Source organism: Pristis pectinata, chromosome 3 (genome assembly GCF_009764475.1).
Source record: "Pristis pectinata isolate sPriPec2 chromosome 3, sPriPec2.1.pri, whole genome shotgun sequence".
Lineage (NCBI taxonomy): Eukaryota > Metazoa > Chordata > Chondrichthyes > Rhinopristiformes > Pristidae > Pristis > Pristis pectinata.
The window spans coordinates 82,198,304-82,223,562 of record NC_067407.1 but is presented as its reverse complement, the minus strand read 5'-3'; the positions used below and the strand labels follow the sequence as shown (position 1 = coordinate 82,223,562).

Here is a 25,259-nt window from a genome sequence, read left to right as displayed (position 1 = left end):
TCCAAACAGCCAAGTCTCTATGGATCCCATGCATATTAAGATTCTGGATGAGCCCACCATGTGGGACCTTGTCAAATGCTTTACTAAAATCCATGCTAACAACATCCACAGCTCTACCCTCATCGATCACCTTTGTCACGTCCTTGAAAAACTCAATCAAGTTAATAAGACCTGATTTGCCCTGCACAAAGCCATGCTGACTGTCCCCAATTAGGCCATGGTTTTCCAAATGCTCATAAATCCTATCCCTAAGGATCCTCTCCAGTAGCTGCTCTACCACTGATGTGAGACTCATCAGTCTATAGTTTCCACGGTTATCCCTATCTGGCAAATTCAGCAGGACTTCTGACCATTTGAAAAATTCAGCTTTCTTGAAAATTCAGTTTTTTTTTGAAAATAAACCAAAAGCCCACCATATATTCCTTGGAACACTTCATATCCATCAATATGAAAATGTTCCATTTTATAAATTGCTTCCTGCTTTCCATTTCCCAACTAAACAGCCCATTCACAATGATGCTAAAGTTCAGTGCAGTTTCATTTTTGCTAATCTAAAACTTAATACATACCAAAAGTTTGAAAAGGCAGTGTTAATATCTACCATACTAGTTACCACCCTAAAAAAAAATCAGCCAAGCTAATTGGACATGCCCTGCTATTTGTAAACCTGCTCTGACTCTTGTTGATTAGATCATCCCATTGTCCAAATATTTAGTCATCCTACCCATATTTTTTTCTTCCTTAAATAAAAATATAATTTTCTAATTCAAAAGCACAATTTTCAATTTTGACAAAACATGTCTTCAGTTCCTTCATCTGTTTGGTGTGGAAAGCACTAGCTTTGGATACTTTGCTATATAAACTCCCATTATCTTCTGTTTCTTTAAACTAGTGATACACCAAACAAATTTCTCCTCTTCGAGATTCTCCTGTACTTTTTGCCCTCTGAAATATGAAAGTGGACATTAAAACTTAAAAAGTCTGCTACTTCATTGTTGGCCGTTAATTTCTTATTGAATCTGTAATAAATTCATATTTACATTTATGTTTATTAATGCTTTTGATTTAACTTTGATGTGCTTTTTTTCATATTCCCTTTCTGTACCCTTTCAATCTTTTGGTATCCATTTGATGCTTTTTATAGTTCTCCCAATCTCCTGGATTTTTACTTTTCCCTTGTGTTTGTACCCTTGGCTTTATCCTGTCTCTTCATTTTATTTTACTGTTGTCAGGTTGTTTAACTACAGAAATGGAGCTTTTGCCTTTTTGAGAGCATTGCCAAAAACTTCAGAAGAGTTTCTGCTGTTGTATATTTCCCCATGATCAGTGGTCCTTAATTTACTGTGGTTAATTAGTTTCTCGTCAGATCAGTGTTTGCATTTTGTAGATTTAAAACCTGCACTGGTGACTCTCCCCACTCTCAAGTCTAATATTAATATAAATTAAAACACAAAGCATTTGCAATCTTGATTAATTGAGATCTACAGTAACAGCTTCATTCCTAATTATAATTAGCGAAAACATTTGGGCTTTCTTTAAAATAAAGTTTCTATTCTACTTATTGAAAACGAGCACGTAGAATAAAACATTCAACCTATTAACTATGTTATGCCATTTTGTTATGTATTACAATTTTTAATATCACATTTAATCATGTTGAATTTGATATTGGCTAATTTTAAAATTTAATTCCTTGAACTTAATTTGCCAGCCACTAACTGAAATTGAATGGCACTCTTAAGCTTCTACCAGACTGCTGGAAAAGCAGATTTAATGTCAAAGTAGAATTGCCAGAACAGCTGTGGATTGTAACAATACAAGGCAAATGTGGTTTTCCAGCTTTAGATGAAAGTACTTGCCCATTTAATGTGAATCGCATGATGTGGTTAGAACTTAATTCCTTTGTGAACCTTGACTGCATCCATTATATTCATATTTATGAATCTTTTCATATAATGAGTTTTCAATATTTTGAAAAATAATGAAAAATTACAAATACCTGTTCTTTTGTAAACACAGAATTTTACAGCACAGAAATGGGCCCTTTCAGCTTACCTTGTCCACGCTGACTGTGATGCCTATCTACGCTGATCCCATTTGCCTGCATTAGGCCTGATTTGCCGCTATGCATTTCCTATCCAAGTATCTGTCCGAATGCCTTTTAAATGTTGTAATTGTATTTGCCTTTACTATATTCTCTGGCAGCTCATTACACATAACTAGCACTCTCTGTGTGGAAAAACTTATCCCTCAGATCTTTGAATTTGTCCCCTCTCACCTTAAACCTGTGCCCTCTGGTTCTAGACTCTGCTGCTTGAGAAAAAGATTCTGACCATCTATTCTGTCAATGCCCTCTTATAATGTCACCCCCTCAGCCTCCTATGTTCCAGTGAAAATAAGCCCAACCTATCCAATCTCTCCTTATAAGATGTGATATGATGATATCTTTATCAGTCACATGTACATCAAAACACACAGTGAAATACGTCTTTTGTGTAGTGTTCTGGGGGCAGCCCGCAAGTGTCGCCACGCATACCGGTACCAACATAGCATGGCCACAGCTTCCTAACCTGTACATCTTTGGAATGTGGGAGGAAACCGGAGCACCCAGAGGAAACCCATGCAGACACAGGGAGAATGTACAAACTCCTTACAGACAGTGGCCGGAATTGAACCCCGGTTGCTGGCACTGTATAGCGTTGCGCTAAGTGCTACACTACTGTGCCTGCCCTCAGCCTCCAATCCAGCCAACATCCTGTCAAAGTCAAAAGTCAAGTTTATTGTCATATGTACAAGTACATGTATGCACAGGTGCAATGAAAAGCTTACTTGCAGCCCCATTCACAAGAAAAACATAAACCTAAATTATACACAATTTTTACAAGGAAGAACACAATTAGAACAAAAAAAGTCTATTTTAGTGCAAAGTGATCGAAGTGGTCCTAGTGTTGCTAAATTGTAGTGATTAGGGTTGTGCCAGTTAGTTCCTGGTTCATGTTGATTCCTGGTAAATCGCTTCTGCATTCTATTGCTACCACATCCTTCCTGTAGTGTGGTGACCAGAACCGTACACAACATTCAAAATGCAGTCTAATCAATTTTTTTTCAGCTGCAAAATGATGTCATAATTCTTATACTTGGCCAATGAATGTAAGAATTCTCTGAACATCAATGCTCCTAAAGTCCCTGCCCTTTGCTCTGTATGTCCTACCAGAATTTGATTTTCCAAACTGTATTACCTCACACTTGTCTGGATTAAATTCCATCTGTCACCGCTCTGCCCTACTTTCCAGCTGATATATGTCCTGCTGTATACTTGGACAACCTTTTTTGCTATCTGTGATTCCACCAATTTTTGTATTGTCTGCAAACTTATAATCAGGCCACCTTCATTCTCATTCAAGTCATTCACACACACACATATATATATATCTGGGTAGATATGTATTACAAACAGCAAAGGTCCCAGCTGTACTCGTTACAGATTTTCCGTCATTAAACACTCATCTACCATTACCCTCTGCTCCTAATCTCTGAATTTTGGATTCAGTTTGCCAACATGCCTCTCTTGTGCCTTAATCTTCCGGACCAGCCTGCCTTGTGGGACATTGTCAAAAGCATTATTAAGTCCATGTAAACCTCTTCTTTCATCAGTTTCCTTAATTACCTCCTTAAAAAAAACTCAAATCAGATTTGTAAGACATGATCTTCCCTTACAAAGCTATGATGACTCCAGTTAATCAATCCTTTCCAATTGAACATATATATTCTGTTCCTTGGAATCTTCTTTTTAAAATCTCCTCTACTACTGATGTAAGGCTCATTGGCCTGTAGTTTTCAGGCTTATCCCTATGGCCCTTTTTGAATAAGGGAACAAAATTAGGTTTCTGGCACTTAACACATGGCCAGTGAAAATGGAAAAAATCTTCAGTGCCCTAGGCAGCTCCTTCCTTGCTTCTCTGGGATAGATCCCGTCAGGTCCTGGGAATTTATCCACCCTAATGTGCTGTAATACTTCTCATGCTTCCTCCTACCTGATGCAGATGTTCTCCAGAATGTCAGCATACCTCTCCCATACTTTCCAGCCTCCACATCCTTCTCCCTGGTGAATACTGTTGAAAAGTATTCATTCAGCACCGTGCTCGTATTCCCTGGATCCACACATATTATCCCTTTGATCCCTGAAGGGCCCTACTCTTCCCTTAGCAACTGGTTCTAATGTACCAACAGAAAGTTTTTGGATTCTTTTTAATCCTACTTGTCAAGATCATTTCATAACCCTATTCTTCCCTCCTAAGTTCTTTCTTAAGCTTTCTCCTGTATTCCTTGTAAATCGATACCAATTTCCTATCCTGATACATGCTTCCTTTTCCCTGATCCAACCTTCGATATGCTTTCTTGATATTAGTATCTTTGCTTCTTACCCTTACAGGGACATGCTGAACTCTGAAGATCGTGCTTTTAAACACCTCCCACTTTTTAGATGTTGCTTATTTTCACCCCAGTGCCATCATTCTGCCCCCCTCCGCCCCCCCCCCCCCCAGCAGCTGCTCCCAATCTATTTCTGCAAAGTCCTGTTTGACAGTGTTGAGATCTGCCTTCCCCCAATTTAGGGACCTTTCTTTAGGACCTCCTCATCTTTTTCCATGACTACCTTGAAGCTTACCAAACTATGATCACTGTTCCTGAAGGGTTCCTGCACAGTCATTTCTATCATGTGGCTGTGAATCATGGTTTTATGATTTTCAAAGTCATTGAACTGTTATCTGATGTTTTCAAGTTGTGCATGTTACTTTACAATTCAGTAATCAAGCGTCTTGTACTTCAAAATGCTTGATTAACTAATTTGTCTTTATTTTGGGCCTTGTTTAGGGAAATAAGTCACAGAGGGAGGAGCTGGACTCCATTCTCTTTGTATTTGAGGTAAGCCATTTTTGATAAGTCTACATTTGTATGAAATGTATTTAGAGATTTATTCCTTTGTGAATTTTGATTTCATCTATTAATGAATATCTTCATTGAATGAGTATTTTCAATTTTTTTTTAATTGCCAGGTTTCTGTGTGTGACTGACTATTGGTTATAAATTCGTTCTGTTTTTCTTGCTAAGAATTGATCTTTGTTCTTTAATGATATTGCATCATTCTCGGTATACTCTTGCTAAATCTTCCCTTTTATTGTCCCAGCATCTAAATATTAAGTGCACATGAAAGTTCATTTAAGGTATTATTTGCAATTTTATTTGCTTGATTGAAGGAAGGACATAAAAGCAATAGAAGTGCAGCAGGATGGATTAATGTTAGGGATAGACATTTGAGAGATTAGGATTTATTTGTTGCAGTTAAAATCATTTCAGATTGAGTTGACTGGTTCTAAAGAATATAGTAGATTGTGATCCAATGTGCTACCTGTTAGAGGAATATTGAGGGCACTCCAAATATTTTGATGTTTGAAAATATTTATTCACACAAAGATGATGCAATATTGTTCATCTTTGTCACAAACAATTAAAACCATTTCTGTATATTATTTAAAAATCAAATCATTTGGTAAAAGAGTCGTTAATTGCATTGTTGTTTTGGTGGGAAAGCATTTTAGCAACACAAGAAATAACTCAAGTGATTGAAATCCTCTTGTAATTTGTAACTTGGGCTCCACAAATAGAACAGAATAAGTTAGGACTGTATGGCTTTAACCATCTTTTTGAGATGGAGGTTTCTAGAGTCTGATGGGAAGGTGATTCAGAATGACAAAACACTTCAATAATTTTAAAGTTCTATTCAGACTGCATGCACATCAGTCTTGAAATTTTCTTGACAAGAAAGAGTATATAGTACAGCACTAGTGTCAGAAAACTGAAATAACCTAAGTTGTTAACTACATAAACCCAGTGTTTAAAACTAATATCAGGAAAAATGACATGAAACCACTGGATTATTGTAAATAATGCTGTCAGTATCTGTGGAGGTATAGGGCAGGTTAACCATTTCCGCTACAGTTGTTTTGCCATCCTTGACCAGTATGTGACTCCAAATCCAGCAACGTGATTGAGTCTTAACCGCCTTCTAAAATGGTCCAGCAAGCCACTTGTTTCATGCCAGCTTGGGATGGCTAATGTATGCTGATTTATGCCAGTGGCTTCCACCTTCTGTAAATGTGTATTCTTTCAAACAAAAGTATTAGGTTGTACAAGGAACATTTATCTATAATTTTAGTGTTGAAGTTTAATGGAGGGAATTAAATTTTAATTCCAAGTTATTTAAAATTGTGTAATATATTAATTTCCTGGCCATACCTGTTAAGTGCTCACCTCTGTTGCTGTAGTGATGCATGCAAGTAATCCAAAGTGGGTTGCACGAGAACTGAGTGCAAATCATTTCCTTCAGTTCGGGATTAAAGGTCCACAAATGGTAATTGGTTTATTATTGTCACATGTACCAAGATACAGTGAAAAGCTTTTGCTTGCATGCCATCCAGACAGATCATTCCATGCATGAGAGGTTAGGTCAGAGCATGTCCTCAGGCAGTTAAAGCAGTGACTTCATGATTTTCCTATCTAGGGATAGTGAGTGAAATTGCTTCCATTGCTGATAAGAATTCGTAAAAAAGAGTTATGTGTATGAGCCTAGCAGCTTGGGACTGAATCATGTGCTGTCGTGTAAATGCACCCCAAATTGTATAGGATCCTGTTAATGTACAGTTTCATTGAAAGACAATAATTACACTACTTGTTTTGCAACAGATGATAGGAGCTATAATAATTCACAACAAAATCTAAGAGAATAATTGTTGCAAATTGTGACTTGTTATGTTGCAATGAAATTTATTTAATACTGCTTACATTGCATTTTCAGTCCCAGTAGCTCATCCATGGGTGAATGGATGAAGTAAATTAACTCTGATGGAAGTTATAGATGTTCATTTAAGGTGAGGAAGAAGTTTGAAAATAGATTTAGCGTGGGTGGGTGTTGTGCAATTCTCCAATGACCAGTGTGGGATCAGCATTGGTAGAGGAGTGAGCATTGATTGACATAGTGCCTTCCCAATAAGTAATTGCCGATTGATCTGAAGGAATTTCATTCAAAAAGTCAATTATTTACAGAAGTGTTATGATGATTTGCCAGAATTTTATTCATGGAAAAGTTTTCAACATATTTAACATCTTTAATTCTTGAAAATCATGGCAGTCTGATTTCTTGTTGGTGGATCAAATGCTACAGGTTAAATGGTTTTGAACTATTCAGTACAGCATTCACCTGGGAAAAAAATTTTCTGTTCACCATGTTAAAACTAAAAGAAACCCACCTCATTAGCAGTGGTAACGAATCTGTGCCCCAGAAACTTCCTTAAAGCAGAAACTGATAGTTATCATGGATTGCATTGGATCGACAAAACTAACTTTAGTAGCCAGGAGTTTCACACCGACTTCTGACCAAGTAAACTGTAATTAAACTTTTTTTTTTGTATGGGACCAGTATTTCGTAGAAGCAGCTTAAAAAATTGTGTAAATTTGTACAGAGGAGCATAAAACTACAAATGGACAATGTTTTTAATAGTTATTTTTAACAATGTCCAATGAAACTTGTATCTAATCAATTCATTGGCCTTTTTTTCTGGCCATATTTCCAGCAACAAAATGTTTCTTTTTCAAACGCTCTAATTCGGGAACTGTTTGTTATATTGGGCTTGATCAACCGACCTGCAGCTCACTAGCTATTTTCAGGGTACTTAAGGCTGCAATAAGCACTGCTCCTTCACCCTTTGCTAGCACTGATGAAATCCCCACAGAATTTGGCAATCAGTTTGCCTGACAATTGCAGAGCTGTACAGACGTTATTGGTGCAAACTGAAGGTCATGTGACTTGTCTTTGTGCACACTAATAATGTCAACCTTAAAGGCAAGCAACCAAAACTTTGTGGCTGTGATAGCAGCAGCAAAAAAAAAGTACATAGGTGAGTTGGTTAAATCTCAAATCTGAGTCAATAATGATACTTCTCAGGAAATGTATTTTTTTAAGATACAAATCTTCAACTATGTTGGATTGATATAAAGAGATAAAATAAGCATACCCTCAAGCATGCACTTAAAGGCAACAATGAATGGCATCTACCCACTTAAGGACAAAAAGACCCCCTCCAATTTATTTCACTGGAGGAAAGTAAATGTAAAGATTGAAGCTGGGCCCTGAAAACTCATTCTGTAGATAAGAGGGTCCTGAGGGTCTCCAACCATTTCATCTGCTGCCAGCTTTCTGATTTTTTTTTCATTTATAGTGACTTATCAACATGTTATTTAAGTGGTGCCATATATAAATGAAGTAAATTCTTTGCAATTTTAGCATTAATTCAGTTATTAATTACCTTGGTTTTGCCATATTAATTGTTTTGGCCTTCTCTGCACCATCCTTGCCTGCATCTAAATATCCAGTATCTGGGCTAGATTGTTTGAGCCAATGTCCTGCTGGCCCTTGCCTTGCAGTTGGGATCACAACATATGCTGCTTGAAAAGGCTGCCAATCCTGCCAAATTCCCACCTGACTTTGCTGGGCCAACCCCACTGTGCACGCCCTGCCATATACCCATCATCAGCGTGCAGGGAAAGTCATGAGACCTGCCCTCGCTGATGATGTAGCTTCCTTCATTTAACAGATGATTTACATGGAAACCCTTGCTGATATCTCTTGGCTGTGTCCTTTTTGGGATGGGAGCTGGTCTCTTCCCCATGTCTCTGGCCCAAAGGGATGTAGGAAAGGAAGTATCACTGGGGGTTTCCATGGCATTGAGCCATAATTGCTTGAGAAGATGGTGATGAGCCGTCATCTTCGATCACTTCTGCTAGAGCTGGTCTAAGAATTTAGACCCAGTGACGACAAAGCAATGGCAATGTATTTCCAAGTCAGGATAGTGTGTGACTTGGAAGGGAATTTGAAGGTGGTTTGTCCCATGTGCCCTTGTCCCTAGTGGTGGTGATTGTTTTGGGTTTGGGAGATGCTGTCAAAGTAGTGAGTAGCTGCAGTGTGTCTTGCAGACTGTAGCTGCAATACGCCAGTGGTGAACTTGCAAATGATAAGAATGTTAGATATTGATGTTTCAGCATTTTTTCTATACTTGTTTATCCTTTATTAATATAGAGTCATGTAGCATGGAAGCAGGCTCTTCGGCCCAACTCATCCATGCCGATCTGTAATTTCAATCTAAATATATTTGTGTTTTTATAATCAAAATTCAAAGATTTTTTATATACTATTTAATAGAGAAACCACTAATAAACAAAAAGCTGCTGCACAAACAGCAAAATCCAGTTTAAATACTTGCAAACCTATGAGGATTTGTTTATGATGAAAATTTCTAAAGTCTTTCATGTTCTGTGTGGTTTTTGTTCTCTAGTCATTTACAAAAAATGCTTCAGATGGTTTTTTTCAATAGTTGGATGACTACAGCTATGCGTTCATTAAGTAGATAGAAGTAAAAATATCTATTACAGCTTAAAGAATGCATTTTCAGAGGGTGTTAAACTCTAGCATTAAATACATTATTTTACAATTTAAATCATGAAAACAAGACTGTCAATGCTTTTTGCATTAGCAGCCTTGAAAACACAATAGTGCAAGCAATACATTGTTTAAAATTGTCTCTTCTCAGATTTACCATGCTACTCTTGTCTGTATTACTTGCCAAGCTTTTGGCCAATTTCCCCACAATGTCTAGTACATAAATGGTTTTCATTCAGCTGATATGTTAGATCTTGTATCTTTGTGCCATTTGCAAATAAGGATTGTTTCCATTACTACTTCTGCCCGATTGCTGTAACATTAGGAGATACTGACCTTGTTTTTTGAAGATTGGTCTTTTAATTTGGAGCAGCAGATAATCTGCTGGAGAAACTCAGCATGTTGAGCAATATCTGTGGGGGGTGTTGGGTTGAAACCCTGCACCAGGTCCTGATGCAGAATTTCGACCCGAAACGTCAACTATTTTCTTTCCCCTCACAGATGCTGCTTAACCTGCTGAGTTTCTCCAGCAGCTTTTTTGTTGCTCCAAGCCCCAGCATCTGCAGTCTCTTGTCTCCTTGTCCTTTTTAATATGACTGATTTGCCATTTTGGTTTGGTTTGTGGCAGTCTTTAAATCCTGGGACATTAATCGGATTACCTGACACCAAATGGCTTCATTGCTGGAATTCTCTCTCACTTAATGTGTATGGTTGAAAGAGCAATATATCTGCAATCTTCCTGAATTTTGCCCCCCCCCCCCCGATACCATCCCTACCCCCCTCTGCCTACCCGACTCTTCCCCACCACCCCGCCTTCCCCAAGAAAACATCACACTGGAAATTTCTTTTAGATACTAATAGATGAAATAAAGTTGTACCTTTTGTATCGTTTGTGTTCAAATGTATATATATTTTTTTAAAAAATAGTTAAATGGTCGGAAAGGGCAAAACTTTTTTTCTTCTAGTGGTGGAATGACAGAACAAGGAGCACCTACTTAAAATGAGAGCTTGACTGTTTAAGTGTGTTATCAGGTAGCATTTCCTCATGCAAAGAGTAAAGGAAATTGGACTACTCCAAGAACAAACTTACTGAAGTGATGCCAACATTTAAAAAATAAAGCCCTGAGGAGTCTGCATCAAGAATATTATGTGCATATTGTTTGCCTACTTAAGGAAAGATCTGCTTGTGGGTGAAGGGAGTGAAGTGGAGGTTAATTTTTTTAAGGAATTTGAAATTTTGTCTAGAACTATGTGCAATCCCAACTTGCAACAGTCTGGCATGTCCTCTGGTAAATACCAGCATCTCAGGCAGAATGTGGGTATGGTGGTTAAAGTACTGGATTTATAATCCAAAGGCAGTGGAATGATTTGGAGACACCATTCACAAGCTGTCAACAGCTGGTGAATTTAAATAGATCTGATATAAAATGTTGTTTTCAACAATGGTGACGTGTGAAACTACTAGATTGTTCTTTAAAAAAAAAATCATCTGGTGCATTAATAGCTTTTAGGTGAAGAAGTGCACCATCTTTACCTACACTTGCCTTTTTGATTCAAGAGCAGTGGAGTTGGCTGTTCCCTGAAATAAAAAGCAGGATAAATCCAATTAACCAATTATCACCATGTCAGTTTGTGTAATTATTAGCAAAAGATACTTGATAGTGCTTTTGGAAATGCTTTCAAGTGACACATGCTTATCAATACCTGCACAGCAATGCTCAATTTGCATTCTGCCAGCATTATTTGATGTCATTATAGCTTTGGTCCAACAGGGACAACAGAGCTGAATTCCACAGGTCTTGTGAATGCCCTTGAGATCTTGGCTAGATTTGATGAGTGTGCCTTCAAGGAACCCTGAAGTTGAAGTTAAGGAGGAGTTGGAGGGGAAACTCCCCACTGGTTGGAGCCTGTACCGAGCACAAAGATACTTTAGGGCAGTCACCTCACTCTAAAATCATCAGTGCAGGAATTCCATGGGATTAATTGCAACCATCTTGACTTCTTTGTCAGTAAACTTTTAACATGAGTTCAGAGGTCTGGATGTTCACTGATTGCAGTGTTCAATTTCATGTGCAATTACTCATTTTAAAGCCTTAATATAGCAGGACTTGGATAGCATTCAGATTTGGGTTAGTGATATTTTTATAATTCCACCATCAGCAGTTCCCGTCTTCTCCACGTCATACATCACCTCCAACTTCAGAATCGCAGCATTCTTATTGTAATAGCACTATGAGAGTACCTTCAACATATGGACTGGGGTGACATACTACTTCCTTGCAGGCAATTGGAACCAGCAACATATGCTTGATTAATCAGGGATGCTCACATCCTATGAAAGAACAAACATATATAAAAAACTATTCCAACATACATTGGAGTCTTCAAATACTTTGCAGAATTGATTATCCATTGATGTCACCTTTGATCATTTGAGCCCTATCCTTGTTTCCCCCAAACATGCTGCTAGCTTTTAGTTCCTGGAGTGTGTTTACAAGAAAAAGATGATTTTGCTCTCTGCATTGCTCAGAACACAGGGTATTTATAGTGAGCCTGCCAAAATCAGCATTATTTATTTTGGCATTTCTGAATCAATTGGCATCAAATATTTTACTGCAATTATTGAGAGAATGCTTATATTGACTCACACACTTGATACCAACAGCTGCTGAATTTATATGTATCAAAGGGGGATTCTCTTGTAGAAAAAGTAGACGAGGACACTTATGAACTAACAGTGGACTTTCTTCAAGCAGACTCCACAAAGCAATTTCTGTTTTGTAATCCAGGTGCTCCACTGAAAGGAGTTTGTTAATGGTAATTATACCTCAATGCACCGAGGAATACAATTTTCATGAAGGCCTGAATACCTTACTGATCTCTTTATGGTTGCACATCTGCTTCCTTCCCATTTGTGGATATAAATCTGCTGTAATCCCTGTTCACAATCTGCCAATGGCAGCAACTCTCTTTTGGAACCATGTTCATGCACAGGCCTTGAACTACCACTGACTTCCCTGCACTCTTTTGTCCAGTTTCTAACCTTCCAGCCACTCCTCTACCTTTTGCTCTGTATTCATTTTTATCCAAAGGTTTATCAGTGGGTGAAAATAGGAAAAATTACAGATCCTGTAAATCTGTAATTAAAGCAGAAATTGCTGGTAACCTAGAATTCAATTAACCTACAAACTAAAATGTCTTCGAGATGTTGGAGAAAATCCATGCAATCACACAGAGGACTCCACAATGACAGCACTAGAAGTTAGAATCATACCTGGGTCACTGGAGCTGTGAGACAGCTGCACTTCCTGCAGTACCACTGTGCCCCTTAAAAAGGCAGTACTATATTTTAAGCTTATAACAACAATGAAGAAGGTCACTCAATTTATTGGGCCCATTTTATCTGTTCCATTCTCTGAAGTGTAATCAATCTGAAACATCAACTGTGATATGTTCATCTGAGATGTTGCCTACTCTGCTGAGTAAATTGGTCTATTATTGTCATATGTACTGAGGTACAGTGAAAAACTTGTCTTGCATATCATTCATACAGATCAATTCATTATAACAGTGCACTGAGGTAGTATAAGGTAAACAATAGAGTGCAGAATACAGTGTCCCAGCTACAGAGTGCAGTGTAGGTAGACAGTAAGGCGCAAGGTCATAACGAGGTAGATCGTGAGGTCAAGAGTCCATCTTATCATACTGAGGAACCGTTGAATAGCCTTGTAACAGTGGGATAGAAGTCGTCCTTGATCCTGATGGTATGTGCTTTCAGACTTTTGTACCTTTTGCCGATGGGGTGGGAGAGCAGGGGAAGGGAGAATGTCTGAGGTGGGTGGGGTCTTTGATTATGCTGGCTGCTTTACTGAGGCAGTGAGAAGTGTAGACAAAGTCCATGGAAGGGAGATTGGTTCCATGATGTGCTGAGCTGTGCCCACAGATCTTTACCTGTGATTGCAAGAAACTGCAGAGTAGTTGCCATACCAAAGCCGTGATGCATCCGGATAGGATGCTTTCTATGGTGCACTGACTTAAAAACTGGTGAGGGTCAAAGGGGACATGCCATACTTCTTCAGCCTTCTGAGGAAGTAGAGGCACTGGTGAGCTTTTTTGGCTGTGGTGTCTATGTGGTTGGACCAGGACAGGCTATTGGTGATGTTCACTCCTAAGAACTTGAAGCTCTCAACCCTCTCGACCTCAGCACTCCTGATGTAGACAGGACCATGTACATTGTCCCTTTCCTGAAGTCAATGACCAGCTCCTTTGTTTTGTTGACATTGAGGGAAAGGTCGTTGTCACGACACCATGTCACTAGGCTCTCTGTCTCCTCCTTGTACTCTGATTCATCGTTATTTGAGATACAGCCCACTATGGCGGTATCATTTGTAAACTTGTGGATGATGTTAGAGCCGAATCTGGCCACGCAATCGTGAGTGTATGGGGAGTAGAGTAGCAGGCTGAGGGTGCAGCCTTGTGAGGCATCAGTGTTGAGAATCATTGTGGCGGAGGTGTTGCTGCCTACCTTAACTGATTGCAGTCTGTTGGTCAGGAGGTCAAGGATCCAGTTGCAGAGGGAGATGTTGAGTCCCAGGTCTAGGAGTTTAGAGAAGAGTTTGCTTGGAATTATAGTATTGAAGGAGGAGCTGTAGTCAATAAACTAACATAGGTCTACCATAGGTGCCTTTACTGTACAGATGCTCCAGAGGTGAGTGTAGGGCCAGGGAGATGGTGTCTGCCATTGACCTGTTTTGGCAGTAAGCGAATTGTAGTAGGTCAAGGTTGTCCGGGAGGCTGGAGTTAATGTGTGCCATGACCAGCCTCTCGAAGCAATTCATGATGGTGGATGTCAGAGCCACTGAGTAGTAGTCATTAAAGCACGTTACCTTTTTTTTTAGGGTACTGGAATGATGGTGGTCTTCTGAATATTTCCAGCATTATCTGTTTCTATTATCTTTAAAAACTTGGATAATATTAAGAATGGATATTTTAAGCTATATAATACTTAGTTTAAATGCCAGCACGTGCATTTGAAGATAATGAATTAGAACTTCACACAAGTAAGTTGGGAAAACATTTCAAGTTTTTTGGCTCTCCATGATTCCCAAAGTATGAATTGTGGTGAAGTAGTTAGACGTGATGATAATTATTTTTCATTGCAGCTATTCAGTGGGAAACCCTGTGCTCTTAGCAACACAGTGTTGTTGGTGAAGATCATAGCCAAATAAAATTCACACCATGACTCATCTTTAGTGCTTACCAACACAAAAAAAGCCAAATGAAGACAAGTGATTCTGTAGATGCTGGAATCTGGAGCAACACGCATTTAAAAAGTGCTGGAGGAACCCATCAGGTCAGGCGGCATCTATGGAGGGAAATAAACTCGATGTTTCGGGTCGAGACCCTTCATCAAGAAAAACCAAATGATTAGTCTCATTGCTTTACATCCAGCAATTTGTTATTTGTTTTCGTAACTTTTTTGAGGACTAATGAATAATCTGAATCGTGAGAACCATTTGTTTCTCCTGTTGGAAGCAAGAACTTTGTTGGATGCCAGCTTGGGATTCAGAAACAAGAACACTTGAATCTGTCAGCCTAGATAGATTTAGATATCTTTATTAGTCACATGTACATCGAAACACACAGTGAAATGCATCTTTTGCGTAGTGTTCTGGGGGCAGCCTGCAAGTGTCGCCATGCTTCCGGCGCCAGCATAGCTTGCCCACAACTTCCTAACTTGTACGTCTTTTTGGAATGTGGGAGGAAACTGGAGCACCTGGAGGAAACCCATGCAGACACGGGGAGAACATACAAACTCCTTACAGACAGTGGCCGGAATTGAACCCGGGTCGCTGGCGCTGTGAAGCGTTACGCTAACCGCTACACTACTGTGCCTGCCCTGAACTGTAAAGCTCGAATGCAATAACCAGCTAACTTAAAGGCAGGAATATTTACACCTACCAAAGATTAATTTTACTTTAACATATACTGCTCTTTAGCTAAACTGGTCTAATAAATCTGCTATGTTTTGTTTTAACAGTTTGCAAAGATCTATCAGTAATGTGAGATATTTCCTACAAAGATACGGCCAACATTGTTCTGTAGAATTGAAAGTTGTTTGTGTTACCTGTATTTTATTCTGCAGTGATGCCAAAGAAATGTATTTAAAAAAGTAAGATGTAAAAATCAAAATCAAAACTTGATTAGGAAATAAACTTTGAATTAACCAATAATATGTTTAAGTATGACCATTGTGTGCTATGGTTTTAGAGGTTTTATATGGATGGATACATCTCAGTTTTTATTTTCTTTCCCCTGAACAGAAAATGACTTCAACTTCTTCCTGAGAAGATCAACAGCAGATGGCAATTTCACAGTATAGGTAAGAAGAATCAAGTGTATTCATCGGACTTTTGTCATCTAGAAAACATGGGAACTTTGGATGATAAAATCTGATGTTTATTTTGAAATATTTTGCTTACTATAATCTATATGATTTTAATTAGTGCAGGTAGTCAAGTACTACTTTAGTGATGAAGGTCTTGTATCTTTTAAATAGGAAATCTAAACGTCTGTTAGAGCAATCATTTTGTCATACAATTTACTTCCCATTCATTCATAATCTTACTTGCTAGGATTTATTAATATGTTTAAAACCCTTTAATACTAAATTCTACTTGTATTTTGTTTAATGATTGGTGAATTCTTGTGCCTTGGTTCCACATAAGAAACAATTAGGATTTCAGAGTGTTCTTTTGCTTTCCTTCTCTGTAACATCCTTCCTTAAATTTCGTCAGCATTATAAAGTTTGCCAAGGCTTTTATTCTTCCTGTTCCCATTTTCTAGCTCATTTAAGTATCAGATATCTTTTATTTCATTGGTAAAAATGCATTCTTTTGTTTTCCCAAGTGCCCTGTTGCGTTTTGTAAAGGAATTCAACATATTTTGTTTTTATGCTGACATTCTTCACATGGTATACATGTCGTGTCTTCTCCTTGCTCTTATTTTTGCTGCTGAGATTCTTCAGTTAAATTCAGTGGAAGCTTTTTCCTGTGGTTTTTTATCTCCTTTGTAATTAACTGCTGAGTTGCTAAAGACGAATGACAGCTGAACAATAGATGTGACAAAATGAATAATACTTGGAAGTAGGGGGTCAGGACTAAAGGGCAGAGGTTGTTTTTTATTTCAGGAAGACATCTGTAATTTGAGGACTTGTTTCATAATCGGGCAACAATTGACATTCAACTGAAAGGAAAAGTTACAAGAGAGGTGCAGCTAAATGTTGGTCAGGGAGAAAGGGCTTTGTTTTAGGTCTTAAAGAAGAAAGGAGATGAAAGTTAGGGTAGGAATTCAAGAAGCTCCAGGTCAGATGGCTGAAGCCATGGCCACACGTGTTGGACTGAAGGAAGTGGGGGTAGAGAACACACAAGAGACTGGAGTTGCAAGAATAAGATTGCTTTGTTTTTTTATTCCATTATAACAGTTAAGCATAAACTCTTCCCATATTTATACTTGATTAAACCAGGTACCTTGGAAATAAACTTAACGTGCATTGTAATTTTTTGGGAGGAATTATTGAAAGTTAGAATTTAAATTCTTTTAATTAATTTTTTTTGCAATACAACAGTTGTTATAAAAATATATCTTTTGTGACAATGGAAATGTGGATATTTCTACAGACCTGTAAAGATGGGAAGATTATTTTCTTTTGACAGTGTGATTGAAGAAAGGGTTGATTGGGAAATCATTTATTTATTTGTCAGGAACAAAATTTTGCAGAAATCTGGAATTAAAACAGAAATTGCTTTAACTAGATAGGAGGCCAGGTAATGTCCATGGAGAAATGCAGTTAATATTTAAGGTTGATGACCTTTCATCAGAACGCCAATCAAAATTCAGCTCGGTTTTTCTCTTCACAAGTGCTGCCTGACGTGAATATTTACATTTGCTGTTTTTATTACCTATTTCTTGTGATTTATTTAATTGTAAAGTAAATGCCTTGGTTGAGATTGTGGATTCTGATCCCACTATAGATGTAATCTGCACTGGCTTCTGTTTGTATTGCTAATGGTGTGTTTCATCTTTGGAGGTGCTATCTTGGACCAGATATTGAACTGTTCATGTGGGCAGAAGAGGTGTCATGGTCCAAATTGAAGAGAAGGAAGTTTCCCACAAGTTCTTGGCAACACTCCTTATTGTTGTCATTCGTCTTTTTATTTAATTGTAGCACTTCAGGAAGTGTTCACAAACCTGTGTCCAAGGTTCTGGCAGGTAGAGTCAGGGTACCAGAGATCAGTTGTTTGAAAGAAGCTATAAAACATAAAATTCTGTAAGGATTAAGAAAAACTTCCTGGACAAGCAGAAAGTAGGAAATCCTCCAGTGCTGGGATCGTTTAAGCACATGGTGAACAAAAACGATTTGAGCTCAGAAAATGGAAATTTGGGCACCTACAGATGGACTTTCATAAATTCATGTGTTGTTTTACTTGCCATTCGATGAAGACTTAATCAGGTGTGCAGGGTTAGGCGATATTTAGCAAATAATTTCAATATTTTTGACTTGACTTTACATAATCTCCACTTTTTGCAGTGGTAGTGGTACATTTTCCTCACTAATCCCTGAATGTTCAAAGTATATTGCACAGCAGCTCATGAATTCAGCTTTAAATCTCAAATTAAGCCTGGAATCTTTTTGCGATTAAATTGGATCCTATGTGACGGCTGGGTGGAGTGGTGTGAGGAAAGCAGGAGAGTCCAAAGGAACTTTTCATATGAACTGATTTTACTAGAATAACTGAATTAATATTGATGATTAATATTCAAGTATTCTTATCTGTAACAAGTGGTGAGGGCATTCAGAACTACTTTAGGTATTTTGTGTTTTACTGTGCTAAAATTCTCCATAGTTGCATATTATTATTTGTAATTGCAATGTTTAATTTTCATTTTGCAACAAAATAGGCTCAATTTTGAAGAAACTTCTGCACACTGGAAATTCTGTTAAGGTAAGAAACTTATGCTTGAGGAGACTTTCCTCTTATATTTGTGTATAACCACTCTTATTTTGTACTTCTCTTGGCTTCTACTTAAGACTATTGGTAGGTTAAGCATCCAATTCCTTGGCTAACCTTGCAAAAGCAGTTAAGAGGTTTGTGAGAGTGATCCATTAAAATGACTCCATTTTAAGGATGCCTCAGAAAAATGATGTTCTTAACTGAAATATTTGTTCTCGTGACAAAGTCCCAACATCATTTGGGATGAGTGCAAGACAGCTGTGCTTAATATGCTATAGTGAAAGGCAATTCTCTTAGCTGATTTAATTTGAGCATGTATTTGTAAAGAAACAATGTATTACTGATAAAGACACAAGCGACTGCAGATGCTGGAAATCTGGAGCAACACTCTGGGCCAAGCAGTGTTTTCCTTATGCCACCGGCCCCCATCACTCCCATCTTTCCCCTCCGCCACCCTCCCGATCTGCCCATCAGCAACAAATTCCTCCCACTGGTTCCCCTCCTCACCTTCCCTGTTGTTCCATGTTCCACTGTCCCCTCCTATCAGATTCCATCTTCTTCAGCCCTTTGTTACATCCACCTACCACCTCCCAGCTTCCTACATCATTCCCGCTCTCCCCCGCTTCACCTGCCTATCACCACCCCCCCCCCCCCCCCACCTGATCCACCTATCATCTGCCAACTCATGCTCCACCTCTGTATACTGGCTATCTCCCCTCTTTCCAGTCCTGAAGGCCCTCGAACCGAAATGTCAACTATCCATTTCGCTCCATCGATGCTGCCTGACCCGCTGAGTTCCTCCAGCTCCTTTATGTAATGTTTTACTGATAATCTATTCTTGTAACTCGTCTTTGGGTATGAGCATTTAAAAATCAGCTGTGAAATGCAAAATGTGATAGTTTTAAGTTTGAATTTGAGTTTTGATTTTTATGAAGATTGTTCGTGCTTATTAAATACATATTATTCATCCTGGTCCATAGTTGTCTTGATCTTGTAACTTGGTGGAATTTCAAAATCATAATCGTACAGCAGGGAAACAGGCCATTTGGCCCAACTTGTCTATGCTGACCGGTGGGCATCGTCCATACTAGTCCCATCTCCCAGTACCTGGTGCATAGTGCTCTATGCTGAATTGAGTCAAGTGTTCATTTATACACCTCTTATGCTTTCAGCAACCCAGCTTCAACCACTCTCTCAGGCATGCATTTCAGGTACTTGCCATTTTCAGGGTGAAGAAGATCCCCCTCATATCCCCTATGAATCTCTTCCCCCTTGCCCTAAATCTACGTCATCTAGTTTTATCTACCTTTGAAATAGGGGAAAGTTTCTTGCAGTCTCCTTTATCTATACCCATCATCATTTTATATCCCTCAATCATATCCCCTCTCAACCACCTCTGCTCCAGGGAGGATAGATCTAGCTGCTTCAGTCTCTCTTCATAACTGAACTGTTCTATCCCAGGCAACATCCTGGTGAATCAACCTTGCACCCTCTCCAGTGCTGTCACGTCCTTCCTACAGTGAGGTGAACAGAACTGCACACAGTCCTCCAGCTGAGGTCTGAGCAAGGTTTTATAAAGTTAGAGCATTTCCTTCCTACTTTTGTATTCAATGCCCTGACTAATGAAGGCCAGTATCCCATACGCCATCCTATCCACGTTATCTAGCTGTGTTGTCACCTTCAAGATCTATGGACTTGTACTTCAAGGTCCCTCTGATCCTTAATACTCTCTAGGACCCAACCATCATGGTGTATTTCCTAGTCTCATTAGCATACTCAAAATGCATCACCTTGCATTTGTTGGATTTAACTTCATCTGCTATTTTTCAAGCCTTTCTGTTAAAGTCCCATATATTGTGGTAATTAAATCTAATTAAAACAAAAACATAATTCAGTCATTCTGATTCTTGATAATTTTGAAATTCAAGAAAGCACTTTTTTTAAGGTTTAGATGGTATATTAAGTTACCCCATGTAGGATCTACCTAAAGGTGACCCAGTAAAGGTTTATAAAAAAAACGTGGGGGAAAAGTGGGTAAAAAGATGACATTTTCAACTTTGGGGGACATTAAATCCACTTGGGAATTCAAGGGATTCTTCTTGAGCTAAAAAGCAATTAGAAGATACAGCATGCTACTTCAAGACTGTTTGAGATGAATTGGTAGTTGGCCTACAGGGGAAGCAAGAGGAGTACCTGAAGAAGTAAGGAATAGAGCAGTTACTAGAAAGGGGGTGGGAAGAGGCTGCTGTGAAACACAAATACTGGGCCACAGTAGTTGTAGTGAATAGCCTGTGTTGCTATTATTTTAGGTACTGCATTCATAATAGCCTAAAAGTTTCAGCTTACTTCCAGCATCTCTGTGCAAACTATGCACTATCTAATGTTGGACTCATGGAGTTCAGTGGCAGAGTACAATTCGCCTGCTTATTTATCCTGGGGAAAAATGCCAAATTAGGTCTGGTACAAAACATCTCCATTCATTTGAATGGAGAAGATTGGCAGCGTAGACCAAAATAAGTATGAAATAATTAAGGTTTTTTTTTAATTAGTTGTTTAAATAGTTTTTAAAGTTCTGAAGTCTTTTTGAGGGATTATTTTATGTATGTTTGAATGTATTTGGATGTTTTTAAACATCGGAGATATTCAAAGATACATTCAAAATGTTGATAGGTAGCTGAGCTAGAAAGACTTGGCCTAGCTGATTGTCAGTTCTTATACAGCCGTTCTATGTGCGCCCCCCTCCCCACCCCCCCTCCACTGGCTCCACTCATGAGACAGCATTTACATGCACAACTATTGTGATTTACCTCAGCATTTTTTAGGAAGTATGTATGAACTTCTTGCACAGCATTGCTGCTAGGTCATAAAAATGAATTTTATCTGGTCACTTTCTAAGTTCCTGATCTGTTGCTGCTGTGTTTGTATTTTTCAAAATTTTCTATTCAATTTCTAAGTTCCTAAACTGTGAAAGATATTGCAGGCAGTGGTGTGACAAAGGTGACTGTATAGCTGCACAAAATGTCCAAAGCAACTAGTTCACTTAATTTTGGGTGAATTGGCTTTTTTGTTTGGGATTGGCAGATGGTTACAGCCATTTTCATAAATTAGGCAGCTGATTGAGTTGAAGAGAAATGATGTGGATTATTCTTAATCAGCATCTTGGTGCAATTAGTCAATGCACTGAAGGAGAAGAATATTTTTCATTAAATGGAATAATATCCTCATTCTTAAATGCCAATGCCACTCTGTTTTGACTTGTGACCACAACATATATCAATTGGGTACAAAGTTGCGTGCAATTGAGTGCAAAAAAAAGTCAATTTTTGATTGTTTGGAAGAACAATGGCCTAATTTGCCTCTGATTCTGGCCATCCAAATCTAGATGAAACTTAGCTAACGTTTTCTGTTTTTTTCCAGATAAGATGTGAAGGAATTCGTCTCTACCTACTTTGGCTTCAAGCACTGCAAGAGAATTCTTCTGATGAGCAGCTAACATTGTTTGCTTGTCTAGTTCCTGGTTTTCCAGCTGTTTCATCACGAATTGGACCATGTACTTTAGATACACTCATAAATCCTTCGTACAATATATCTGATGGTTAGTAATAGAGACCAATGCAAATTAGACTGAATAATGCAGTTAGCATTTATAGTGTTAGGCAACTGAAAAATCCAATGCATAAATTGATAGAATAACTGCACGATTAATCTTTCTCTTCCCCTGTTAGGCACTGCTGAGCCCATTAAATGCAGACTGTGGAAGTCTGTGACCTCAAGTTTCTGCTCAATTGCTCAGGTTTATTTCAGTGCAATTCTTTAAGCAGTTGGAAAGTGAGTTAATTCTGAATATCCAGCCTCCCACCTGTTCTTGCAGCTGCAAGACTAAGTAAGTTTCTAGCAAATTACCCTAGAATGTCTTTGGTAACTGTTTTACCACGGTTTGGAGTAAAGCTATAGTGAGTTCTAAACAAAATTGCCCTGGCCAAATCCAGATTTATTAACTATTTGATAGCAATGTTGATGACAGTTACATCATTTTGCTGATGAGAGTCCAGAGTGATGAGGTGGGAGTTGGCTTGCTGTTAGACTTTTCCAACTTGGATCATTTTCCACATTGTCAACAGATGAAATGTTGGAAGACATTGCCTAGAGGAGTGGCTTGTCCTAGAGAACATTTCTTCAGCAATATGTTTGGGATCTTGCCTGGTCCTGTAGTTGTCGTTTCATTTGCATTGGGTTGACACCTCATTTTTAGGTATTCCTAGTAACGTAACATGCTTTTCAATAATCATTAAACCTGACTTGATTGTAATGGTAGCATGTTGGGCCATCGGATTATAGATTGTAGTGGAATCCAATTCTGCTAATGCTGATGACCAACATCACCTTGTGGATGCTTTGTTTTGAACCTATCCCATTCACCCCAATAGTATCACTGCACAACAAGATGGCAAACGAAGACAGAACTTGGTGACTTACCAATACTGCCTTGAACAAATGGATCTGTGAAGGCTAGATTAGTGATGTTGAGGTTAAATCTATTTTCAGGTAGTGTACATTTAGCAGAGCTGTTGTGGCCCTTCAAGTTTCAGTCAGCCTGGTTCGTAGTGGTGCTACTTAGTTACTTGTGGTGATGAAGTCCCTGAGAGAAAATTTTATGCCCTTCCTTACCCTTTTCTGCTCCCCAGTGTTCAAGAAGTACTAATTGATCCATTGAGGGAGGATGATGGGTGAAATCAGGAGCAGGTTCTGCTCATATTTCTTGAGATAGCAGGAGGTTTAAGTTCAATGCTTGAGGACCTAAGGGCCACATCCTTCTAATTGTGTACCATGGTGCTGCCACCTCTGGACACACCCAGGGATGGTGCTGAAATCTGAGCCAATAGCTAAAGGATGTGGTTCTGTGAGAAAGTCAGTGTTGGGCCATTATAAATGTTGCATCTAGCAGGTCCTGTTTACCTGGCACCTTTTGTTCACACTTCATTCAAGTCTTTAATGCCAGTAATGCTATGTATCTAACACCCAAAACAAAATGCCTCTATTTTAATGGTTTCTAAAAAATGAGCTTGCCTGATCTCAGAAATGTATCACCTTCCAGCCACTATTTCTGGCAGTTCTCTTACTCCCTATTAGTGGCTGTTAAATTCTTTTTTGTTTTTTGTTCCTGCTAAAATGAAGAAGTATGGAATGGAGATCCTTGTTACCTTTGTATTAAAATCATGAGGTCTTTAGTAACCACGTGATGTTTTCATGCAAGAGACTCGTGCTCAGATCTAAGGTTAGCATCTAATCAGCACTGTAGATAACTTGGAGACTAAGGCACTATTATTTGAGTTGGATTTTTTCTAATGGCAATTTTGTTCATTGTAATGATATCTGTTGTTGATCCTTCCCTCTGACGAGGTATTAATGGATCAGAGTAAGTTTAAATAGACTGCTGGAAATCACTGTGATCAGAGAGAATAGAGAAAAATTTATAACACTGATATACAAAGAAGAAAATAGTTGAGATGAGCAGTAGTACCCAGAGAGATGTAACTGGTTATGATCTAGTGTACATGTTGTGAGAAATTGATCTAATCTGTCAGATTTAAATAGAGAGTGTATATTTTACAGAGTATAAGAATCCACTTCTCCCTGAAACCTTAGCAAACTGAAGGTTATGTTTGGTATATAGCAATATGAATAAGTTACAAAACCAAGATTATTCTTAACTTCCTTATGAAATGGCTGAGCAGATCATTTAGTTATATCCAAGCCACTGCATTACAATGCCAGAGTGATTTTAGACAGACCATTTGCAACAATCTGGGCACCAAATTTAGGTGTGACTAAGTTGCTGCCAGTCGGTCAATCTCACCATGTCCTCATTGTGAATATTTGACTTTTCTTTCAGGAAAGGGGGCTTTCAGCCTCCTTTGCCTCTTCATTCATGCTAGTTGAGCAACAACCTGACTTGGATGTGCAGCTGATGTCCCATACTACTCTTCCTCCATCCATGGCTATATCCTATACCTGAAAACGTACTAGCTCACCAAAAGTGGCAGCACAGTGGTAAACAGTTGGGTAGGCGTGTCCCTAGAAATCCTCAAAATTGATTGCAGACCACATGGGACCTCTGAATCAATGCTCTATGTTATTGAACAACACTTGGAAAAAGCATCCAAATAGTAAAGGTGTGGAATGTAGTCTGTATGGATGTCTACCATCGTTAATGGCTTGGTAGCAATAATACTGATCAAGCTGGCCAAGTCCTGAAGGGCAATAGTTGCCAGCATGGATCTGCAGCAGGTGGTAGGAGAAGCAACACAAGAGAAATTGTCCTCAGCAATCCATCTGCTGTATCTGACAGTCACAGAAGAGAGTCTCATTTTATCATCAAGGACACACTCCATTGTGTGAAGTGTTGCCAGCCATTATCACCAGTGGAATTATATTCCACTGCCATCTGTAAGCTCATGTCTCTCACTCTACTATTATCATCAAACCAAGGGATCATTCCCGGTTTATTCAGAAGGGAATGCTGAAAGGCATATTGTGTGTACAAAAATTCAATACTAACCCAATGAAGCTACAAAATGAGATTGCACGTGTGGCAAACAGCAAAGGGAGGATGCACTAGGTAGAGCAAACTGATCTGATAGCAAATCAGATTTTGGTTCTGCAGTTCTACCACATCTGACTATTTTTGTTGGTGGACAATTAAAAAGGTGGCAGGAGGAGATGGCTTCAAGACCATTAGACTTGCATTCAAATCT

General features: G+C 38.7%; 1 protein-coding gene across 1 annotated transcript in view; it reads left to right on the top strand.

The window, feature by feature from the left end:
- The window catches only part of ralgapa2 (Ral GTPase activating protein catalytic subunit alpha 2), a 355,144-nt gene that overhangs the window by 54,384 nt on the left and 275,501 nt on the right, over nt 1–25,259 (top strand). Inside the window, exons 3-6 of the mRNA XM_052010999.1 lie at nt 4,871–4,930; nt 15,822–15,872; nt 18,452–18,495; nt 21,922–22,099. Coding sequence (XP_051866959.1) covers nt 4,871–4,930; nt 15,822–15,872; nt 18,452–18,495; nt 21,922–22,099 — 333 coding nt within the window. The remainder of the gene's footprint in view (nt 1–4,870; nt 4,931–15,821; nt 15,873–18,451; nt 18,496–21,921; nt 22,100–25,259) is intronic.